Here is a 10,042-nt window from a genome sequence, read left to right as displayed (position 1 = left end):
TCATATGATACAGAAGGAGTATTACCAAAGACTGGGTGGTGACCCACAGGTGCGTCACACATAATCTGTTATTTGAGATGCATATCTACACCTTTGTGTACTAAGAATGGATTACCATCCATAATAATAAGAATAATGCATTTACTGAAATGGTGAACAGTGACACTGAAGCTGTTGACTGTTCATTAAAAAGCAACATCATAAAGAAAAGGACAGAATCTCAAGGTCCACGAAACAGCACCGACTGACGTCACCACAATATCGTCTTTGGCGGACAAAATGTGCATTATTTTGTTTTTCACTCCCTCCCTCCCCTTCCATGTTCTCGACTTTTCTCTTGCAGGCCACAAGTGTTTGATTCGCTGTCTGGCCGTGCATATGAATGAGGGGGAGGGAGGGAGGGAGGGAGAGAGAGAGCGGGGGGGAGAGAGAGACCTTAAGGAGCTTGGAGACTGGAGGTTCATCCAAAGCAGCTGTCGACGCGCGGACGGAGGCGCACATCGTGGCTCCAACGCAGAGAAGCACATCTTCTGCAGCTCTGGTGGATTTGATCTGCACCTCCAACCACTGGTTCATTTTTCTTTCTCCCTCCCGCGTGTTTTCCAAAGTTCGGATTTATTTTTGGAGCTTGTTTTTTAAAAAGCATCTCTCTCTCTCTTTTTGTTCCCCCCGCTGTGAAGACATGCATCGGGGCGCCGCGGTGCTGCTTCTGGTGCTGGTGGCCGTGTACGTCCTGCGCACAGAAGGTACACTTATTCCCTCTTTGTGTTCCCGTGAACTCGATCTCATGTTGATGGGAAAACACACAGCAGCTGGAGACGTGCGCTTCGCTTCTTCATGCGTGCATGCTCACACTTAAAGTTGTTGCCAACACAAATCTCCAGCACAGATTGAGAAAACAGCTGGGTGAAAAGTGTGTTTGCGTAATTGTTCTCAAAATAACTACGTTTTATATATTTATATATATTAAGAAGAGCGTGATGTTGCCACCCTGTGCTAAAACATGGATTTAGTACTGAGAAAATAGGATTTCATAATAAGCCTTTATTCTCTGAAGTGTGGAACTGGCACAATCATACTGGGATGAAATGACATTGTCATGTAAATCAGATTCCGAGGAGCACGTTCGGATCCACAACAACTTGCATAACTCTCTCCTCCAAACGGCAAAGCACACGTTGTGTAAATGTTCCCACACGTCCTACAGGACACTTTGGTGCAAAAACCAGGGGAATAAATGACTCCACAAGTCACGTCCATCTCCTCCTCTGTTTTGGATGAAATGTTTTGTTGTGGGTGAGTGTCTTTTGGAAGAAGACCCTCGTCTTCTGAAGACTGAAGCCATTTACGCCCATAAGCCCCCGTTGCTCTGCACACACACACACACACATAATGATGATGATGATGGATGAAGGAGACCTCGGGGCGTCCAGGTCATCACCTTCCATCACAAATATACGACGCAGACTAATTTCCTCTGTCAAGCGAGACTGGACCTGGAGGAGATGTGTGGATTAAATACAAAATCATGTTACACACCTTTTCAATTACACAATGTACGTCAAAAGTATACTTGCTTTATTTTTAAGGGTAACGACAATGCAGATTGAAAGCGTTTCGTATCATTGAGCCATTATTAATTTGGTAATATTCTTGCACCTTATTGTGTACATTTTATATAAATGTATATTTTTAAAGGGCCGAGCTGAACACAATCAAGCAGCTGCTCCGAAATCGCTGCGCGACAGTAAATCAATGCAGACATCGGAGGGAGACAAAGGAGGTGATACAGAGATGAACACAGAGGTGTTTTCAGTCCGTGGGGCTTCCCGAGGCCCAGGGGGGGGGGGGATTTACATGAGTCGATGCACACAGTTCAAGTTGGGCGGGAAAAGAGTTCCGCGTGACCTTCATTATTCAAGTGATGTGACGGAACTTTTTAGGACTGAGGCAAACAGTTGGCGAGGCGAGCTCGGAGTTCTGCTGAGATGACACAGAACAGGTCCGATGATGCTGCAGTGCACTTCTCCCCTGCACACTGAAGTTAGATTACACCAAAGGTTAACGCTGCCTGTGGCTGTCGTGCGTGACGGAGTCAGTGTGACTCACCTGTGTGTCGATTCTCTCCACAGCTTATAAGTGCAGGTGCACCAGAAAAGGGCCGAAGATCCGATACAAGGACGTGCAGAAGCTGGAGATCAAACCCAAACATCCCTTCTGCCACGAGAAGATGATATTGTGAGTCAGACTTTCATTAGTCTCGATTGTTTCTTTCCTCAATGACCTTCGACCTCTTCTCTCTACCTGTGCTACACGTCATAATATGATGAAATAGTATTTGTACCTTTTTGACACGCAGACAAACTCCTCGGCTGTGAGAAGAGAAAAATATTTGGTAGCCAAACAGGAATAATCACAACATCCTGTCACTTTGCTTAAAGCTCTTTGAAGGATTTACAGTGTGATGACTAACCGATGATTTAAGCCCCCGCTGCTCCCCCAAAGGAATTCTTTATTATTTGGACAGGTGGGCGGAACAGAAACACAACTTTCCAGAACAAAGGTTTCCAGACAGTATTGAGAGCCGGAGACGTTTTGCGTAAAAAGTTCTGCTTTGCTTCACTTACAGTTTGACGGTTCTGGAATGCAGCACGATAACCAGGCCTCTCCTCCTGGAGGGGGCCAAACCCACGCAGAGTAACCCGGGGCGCCGGGAGGGAAAACTCTAACGTGGTATACAGCTGGCAGTGTGTAGCATATCTGTTTTTTTACTATGATCTCGGGTTTCAAGTTTCATTCGTAGCCAGAAACACGAGCTGTGGGTTCCGTGTGGAATTCATTTGAAGTTTGATGTGACATGAAGGGCTGGCGGAGGGGGATGTTATGTCAGCCCCCCCCTTCCCTCCCCACGGAGGCCGCCTTGTGTTCAAGGCACAAACTGTGCTGCCTCCTGCTGGCAGATTTACATTTTACACAGAAAGTCATCATGTGGACATTGCGTTTGGCTCCAGGGAGTTGATCTTATTCAGGTTAAACATATCTGAGGAACTCAGAGTTTTATTGTAGTGTTAAGTCAGTATTTCTATAACAGCCAACAATAGATTGGATGGATTCCAGGACCACTGCAGGGACAACCACCACCAGATAGAACCACCACCAGATAGAACCACCATTACATAGAACCAAGACCAGATAGAACCACCACCAGATAGAACCACCACCAGATAGAACCACCACCAGATAGAACCACCACCAGATAGAACCACCATTACATAGAACCAAGACCAGATAGAACCACCACCAGATAGAACCACCACCAGATAGAAGCACCACCAGATAGAACCACCATCACATAGAAGCACCACCAGATAGAACCACCATCACATAGAACCACCACCAGATAGAACCACCATCAGATAGAACCACCACCAGATAGAACCACCATCACATAAAACCACCACCAGATAGAACCACCATCACATAAAGCCACCACCAGATAGCACCACCATCACATATAACCACCACCAGATAGAACCACCATCACATAGAACCACCATCACATAGAACCACCACCAGATAGCACCACCATCACATAGAACCACCATCACATAAAACCACCACCAGATAGAACCACCATCACATAAAGCCACCACCAGATAGCACCACCATCACATATAACCACCACCAGATAGAACCACCATCACATAGAACCACCATCACATAGAACCACCACCAGATAGCACCACCATCACATAGAACCACCATCACATAGAACCACCACCAGATAGCACCACCACCAGATTGAACCACCATCAGATAGAACCACCATCAGATAGAACCACCGCCAGATAGAACCACCACCAGATAGAACCACCACCAGATTGAACCACCATCAGATTGAACCACCATCAGATAGCACCACCATCACATAGAAGTAATGTTGGTTTATGATGACAGTATTTAAAATAATAGTAATGATGATGATAGCAGTAGCAGGTGTCAGCAGGGCCACGGCAGGAGGCAGAAACAGGGTCCAGATAGAACCATGATCCTGAGAAAAGCACAAATACTAAACAAAGTTAGTGATGCGCATTAATGTTTACAGCAATCAATAGAAATGGGAATATCAAGGGTGTTTACTTTTCTGGATTGTGGATTTCAGGCCGTTGAATATAAGTCACCCTGGGGACATGCTATAAACCCTTTTCTTTTATTTTTGACCTTTTACTGTGAGCCATTAGATAAACCAATTGTTGATGGAAACAAATGAGCCAATGGGGCACAAGTATATTTTTTAAGGTTTGTGCGATATTGAGCAACTATCAAAGCAAAGTGGTTGAATTTTGTTAGAATAACTTTTGTTTGGATGCAAAACACACAGAAGCACTATGAGTATGTGCTTAACATGAGCTTAAATAAAGTGAATGCAAACCCCCCCCAAAAACAATAAGGGCTAGAAATGGTCCGCTCTGTGCCCCAGGTCTGTTTGTGTGTGTGTGTGTGTGTGTGTGTGTGTTTGTGTGTGTGTGCGCCCTGGTTTAAGCCTGCTCTATTAGCATGAGCTGGGGGCCACCTGCAGCCGGTGCCCAGTGAAAAATGATGCTCAGCGGGCTCCGGAAAGCCACAGAAACCAGGAGGGTCGGAGAGAAATGAGCAGAGTCCCCTGTGGCCTCTGTGGGGCCCGTTGGCATTCTGGGATAGCGCTTCTAAAGCGCACACAAAAGCTCAGAGCCACAAAATGACCCCGTTGGCTCGTTATTTCTTTTCCTTCTCCCCCTTTTCTCTTTTCTCTCCCCATTTTCTGTTCAATTCAGGACTTCTTTCCCTACTCGATCTCTTTCATATCCCTTCGCACCCTCTTTCCGTTCCTCACTCACTACTTGTCTTGTTGGTGCCCTCCGCCTCTGGTTTCTCTAAAAGTAATGACAACACACAATAAAAACTAGTTAAAGTCGTGCATTCGAGATGTTGACAAAGTAAAAGTACACCGGCATTATCTGCAAAAGGGCTGTTAAGTATGCAGAATAATTCATTTAGGAGTCACATTGTGTCATGGGAAACGGTGACACGTCCAACGCACTTAAGGTTACCGGTGAAGAAGAACATGTTGCTGCCCTTCAGCCAGGCGGATGACAATGAAGCTCCGCTCATGAGTCATGTGCTCTCAAAGCAGCTCAGTTCTCCCGTAACACAACGCGGACATCTGCCTCTCCGCGGCCAAACAAAGTGCCGACTGAATGAGCAGGAAAGCAGATGCAAACCTCTTTGACCTAAATCTTTATAACTACTGAATGCAGCGTCTTTTTTATTGAGACCCGAGTCTTTTCTCTCCCAGTCAACTCATTTAGCATTCATGCTTCGGCGAGCCTTTGAGCGTGTCAGGGACGCAGAGGCCCCCATGGCATGCTGGGTGTTTTTTCCCAGCGCTCCCTTGTTTGGCCTGAATGCGCCACATGCAGGCAGGCTGTCTGTACCGCTGCCTTGAGCCGGAGGTTAGAGAGCGGCCGCTCGATTCAGTGAGAGGCAGCTCCATGATATTACTCCAGTGCCAAATGGACGTTGTTGAAGTGAATTTAAACCACTCAAGCTGCCTTTCAGGCGCTTTTAAATACCCCACAATCAGTGTTTTCACTCCATTGTAATTCGTACCAAACAACATTGACTTAACTCGGCTCCCGTAGAACTCAACCAAGCTGTTAAGGATAACAGAAGTCAATAGTTACAGTAACAATAGTGTATTTGCAACCCAACAACTCTTTTTTGGAACCAAATTATTTGTGTTGAATGAACTGTGTTAAGATTATGAATGAGTTTGTGTTCTTATGATTTGATATTAACATTATTGTTGTTGGATTTCCTGTCTCTCCCTCTTTGCTCGCCCTCCCAGTGTGACGATGGAGAACGTGGCTCGGTTCAAAGGGCAGGAGTATTGTCTCCATCCCAAACTGCAGAGCACCAAGAACCTGGTCAAATGGTTCCGCATTTGGAAGGATAAGCACAGGTAACAAATTGTTGAATCGTTCCGGTTTCGGGGGAGCGATGCATCGCCTCGAAGGCTGAGGCCGCAGTGACAAGGGAACACATTTCAGACTTCTGAAGCCGAAGACTAAAGTGTCCTTGAGCGTCTTAGTGGAACAAACATTCTTATAGTGTTGTTGTCAGCATGCAGTTACAAGTGACTATGACGACAATAATTATCGTTGTTTCCGACGGATGAAATGACGGTGTGTTGTGCAGCTTTCTCTTTCTGTTGAGCAGCTGGCTGGTGAGCGTTTATCACCTACACTCCAGGTGATAAATGCTCCGCTTTAGATTCTAAAGAGTCCAACGTATCTTCCCGGGGTTGATCGAGACGAAAAACAGCAAAAGGGAGAATAACTATTGGATTTATGTTCTTCACAAGAAGAACAACTTAAATGTTGGCAGGTAGCATCATGCTAACGTTCACACACGGAGGTCGCGTGATGCCGGACGCACCGTGATCGATGCCATTAGATCCGCGTGACGCTCTCTGCTGTCACAGGCGTTACTCTGGGAAACTTTATTGACTGGTTTTGTTGGAAGGCCTCCTCTCGTGGTGAGGTCAGAGGTCGGGGTCAGCCACAGAAAACGAGGACAGAATAACATTTGCAGAGGGGCCGCGTGGGTTTCAGGGGCGATTCAGTGTCCTTCACTTATAACCACGAGGCCAACAAGTGGAACACAAGACCTAAAGGAGAGCCCAAAAAGAGATTAAGTCTCATTTTGTTTCCTCCTCAGGGTGTATGAAGCCTGAAACCTCCGCACACGTGGATCAAGTGAGGCAGGAGAAAGAAAAGAAGACATCAAATCCACCCGGACTGTTGGTTTTTGTTGCAAAGTACAAGATGTTTTCTGCTATCAACCTGTACTTGTTGCCCTCTTCCGAGATCTGTCGAGCGTCTTTAGTTGCTATATATACATAGATATATATATATATATATATATATATATATATATATATATATATATGTATATGTATAGTTAGTCACTCACCACTCCCGTCTTTACAACCGTAGTAATAAAGTCAAATAGTGGACGAGCGGCCGCCATCCGTGTTCACACACTCGATTCGTTCAGTTCTTACTTAAAGAAACTTCTCTTTCGCTTTTAGGCCTCTTTTCAAAGTCAAGACCGTGTCAATGTGAAGAGACGGGCGAGGCTTCCTGTCTCAAAAGGTTAAATACAGTGTGGGTGTTTCAGGTGTTAAGACTTTCGATGGTGTGTATTCATCGCGACACATCAGATATTTGGACCAACATTTAGGAGCTGCTCTCTCCAGATGCAGCGATAAAGATCCTCAATAAATCAGACTCTAGGTTTTCAGTGTGCGGTGACGTATAATACAGAAGTCACTGTTGTTCAGTCAGGGCGAGAAGTGTGTGTGTGTGTGTGTGTGATTACTATGTCCATGGTAGTCATGTGTGTCAAACAAACAGTACTCGGCGTCATCAGTTTAGTAAAATATTGTCCCATTAACAGTCAGAGTAGTTTAAGTAGATATTAAAGAATGCAAATAGTTCATTTAGAGTAGATTTTGACCTTCGGAGTTCATTTGAAAAACTCTAAATTTAAATAAACTAAGAAATCAAGACTGTCTGTATTTTACATGAAAAAAGACAATCTAAATCCATCTTAAAATAAATGTGTAATGAAGCAATACGTCATGCAAACTGCCCACATGACCAGCGTATAGAGCTACATATAACGAAAGGATGAGGCTGGAGGTAGTCTTTGATTTTGTTAACGTGTACAAATATCCCATGGGAATCAATTAGGTCTGAGGAACATCCGTTCGCGTTGAAGACGTACATTCATATGAAACTATTCAGGAGTAACCGCTGACATTTTCAAAGAAATATCAGGCATTGGATACGTAAAATACTCGTTATTGGATGGATTCATTGTTGCTGTTTTTCTTTTCCTTCATTGACAATAACAAAAACTGAGAATATTATGGTATTTATGGTGATGTTAGTCTGCTCTTACGATCGTATCTCTCCTCATGTTCATCTCTTCAACAATAACTGTACAATTATTCGATATGCTGTGGATGAACTTGGTAATAATGACTGTTGGGTGTTTGTTTTGCAACAAAACAGATGTAGTTCACTCACAACTACATCTGCATATATGCAACATCACCACGTTATCTTTACCTTTAAAGAATGTGTATTACTATTGTTTTATATCTTAAATATCAACATACATAAAGCAGCCTTTTGTAAATGAACCAGTATAGCCCATGTGTTAGTAAGAACGCATTCATCTTAAGACTACAGCATTATGTATATTGCATTACTTCATTATAGTCGTTGTTTTTTCGCTATTTAAATCTTGGTTTGGTAACAAATATTTTGAGGGTGAATGTTGGGAACGGCTCGTCAAACACACAGCTAAACATTCCTTTGAGTGTAAAACAACAAACACGGCAATAAAGTGTCTATAGAGCAGCTCGTGTTGGCATCTGATTGATGATTTAAATATGGAAACTGAAACGGAGGAGAAACGATGCTGAGCAGATGTGCAAAGAGGAAGATGAGGTGAGACAAGTTGTTCACCAGGTGGCAGTGCAGACCCGCTGATTCAAACCAGGCCGTGTGGTAATAAAGGGAAGAAATAAAAGACTGAACAACACGGTCAGCTGTAATTTGAATATTTCAGCGCTTTGGGGTTTGGACACAAATTGTACTTGTGTATACAGAAAACTACTAAATAACATAAGTATATGTTAAAGATATATAAGTAATATATGGTTTCCTGGGGAGCGCTTTATAAAGGCCATGTCAGTAGATATGTCGGTTGTTTCAAATCAGAAGCCATTTATTGCTGCATATGTTACACATAGAGGAATTTGACTTATATGTATAAGATTAAAATCTAAGAATAAAGATCAACGTTTTACTGACATACCATGTACAACTACAACAAATATATAAAATGTTTGTGGGTAAAAGACTGTTGAGTACTTTAATAAATATTATTGGATTGTATTGTATTTTTATGTATTGTTTCTTTCCAGTATTGCCCGTAAATTGTGAATCTTGCCATGGTTTCTTATCTTAACCCAAATAATACATAATGCATGTGATGGTTAAACGTTTTAATGCGCATAAGTGATACAGTAAAAGGTAAAACATTTAAGGTAAAAGAAAAGAGAGATAATCGTGCAAAGCTCCTTGAATGATAAGATACAGTAACTCTAAATAATCTGTGACATATTAAGTGATATTAAAAATCCCGCATATTAGAAGACATTTTTCTCTGGCGGTGTTCGTTAGATTAGTTGTCCCGGACTGTCCGCTAGGCGGGGTCACTATCTGCCAGCTGTCTCCCGCTGTGTTCGGAGTTAGAGAGGCGGGGCTTGTATTTGGCAGGTTCGTCCCTTGAGGGTGTGTGCGCGTGTGTGCGAGAGAGCGAGAGAGAGAGCGAGAGAGAGAGAGAGACTCGCTAAGCAACGACCTGCCAACGGGCATCAGAGCCAGTCCGAGCAACAAAAAAGCAGGAACCACATTAATCTCGAGTGCCTTTGCTATGTTCCCGACGACATCTCTGCTCCGTCTGCTGTGATCTCTCCCAAGTTCCATCTCTCCGGACGTCGCCTCCAGCAGAAGATCCAGACGTTGATGCATCTTGCTGCCCGTCGCTGTTAGCTTTGACCCGGTAAGGTACCCCCCCCCCCTCCCCCCTCCCCCCCCCCCCCCCACGGGCGACCATTAGCTCGCTCTGCTAATATCGCCGTCCGCTCAGCATCTTCTCGGCTAAGTGCTAGCCGGCTAAAGCTAGCCGCGTCTTCCGCTCTGCGTTGTCTGTTTTTTGTTGTCGTTGTTGCTTTTATCCGTGAACAATGGCTTCCGTGTAGTCCGCGGGCACACCCGCCGCGGCCGCGTCTCCGTTTAGAGGCCGATGTCGAGGTGCGCGCCGGCTGTCTTCGCGGTTTGTTGGTTCGTTTGTGTTCATCGGGAGCTAACGGCTAGCTGCTAGCCGCGGGGCAGTTCCATCACATCCGCGGCTGCTCCGCAGA

The 10,042-nt window shown here is 44.5% G+C and overlaps 2 protein-coding genes across 9 annotated transcripts in view; both read left to right on the top strand.

Annotated features, from left to right (window-relative positions):
* Positions 1 to 355: 355 nt before the first annotated feature.
* On the top strand, positions 356 to 9,014 carry cxcl14 (chemokine (C-X-C motif) ligand 14). Of its 2 annotated transcripts, XM_040175656.2 has the most exons (5): positions 356 to 570; positions 681 to 746; positions 2,133 to 2,238; positions 5,888 to 6,001; positions 6,760 to 9,014. In XM_040175656.2, the coding sequence occupies exons 2-5, from the start codon at positions 683 to 685 to the stop codon at positions 6,773 to 6,775; spliced, it is 300 nt and encodes a 99-aa protein (XP_040031590.2). In that variant the 5' UTR covers positions 356 to 570; positions 681 to 682; the 3' UTR covers positions 6,776 to 9,014. The 2 variants fall into 2 exon arrangements, with proteins under 2 accessions (XP_040031590.2, XP_040031588.2); XM_040175654.2 differs by having other exon boundaries at positions 427 to 746.
* A 146-nt stretch (positions 9,015 to 9,160) lies between these two features.
* fam13b (family with sequence similarity 13 member B) overlaps positions 9,161 to 10,042 on the top strand; it is a 43,996-nt gene continuing 43,114 nt past the window's right edge. For 4 of the 7 annotated variants that reach the window (XM_078101714.1, XM_078101712.1, XM_040175643.2 and 1 more), the window contains exon 1: positions 9,161 to 9,681. The gene's annotated coding sequence lies outside the window, so the exon portion shown is untranslated. The remainder of the gene's footprint in view (positions 9,682 to 10,042) is intronic. The other 3 variants (XM_078101716.1, XM_078101710.1, XM_078101709.1) reach the window with 1 other exon arrangement.

This window comes from Gasterosteus aculeatus, chromosome 4 (assembly GCF_964276395.1).
Source record: "Gasterosteus aculeatus chromosome 4, fGasAcu3.hap1.1, whole genome shotgun sequence".
NCBI lineage: Eukaryota > Metazoa > Chordata > Actinopteri > Perciformes > Gasterosteidae > Gasterosteus > Gasterosteus aculeatus.
Note: the sequence above shows the minus strand (reverse complement) of the source record. Positions and strands in the feature narration are given on the sequence as shown.

What these genes read in the sequence shown, in the direction of transcription:
- cxcl14 (XM_040175656.2), top strand. Translation starts at nt 683, where the DNA reads ATGCATCGGGGCGCCGCGGTGCTGCTTCTGGTGCTGGTGGCCGTGTAC. An exon ending in GTACGTCCTGCGCACAGAAG is followed by an intron (nt 747 to 2,132) that starts GTACACTTATTC and finishes TTCTCTCCACAG; the next exon opens with CTTATAAGTGCAGGTGCACC. An exon ending in TGCCACGAGAAGATGATATT is followed by an intron (nt 2,239 to 5,887) that starts GTGAGTCAGACT and finishes TCGCCCTCCCAG; the next exon opens with TGTGACGATGGAGAACGTGG.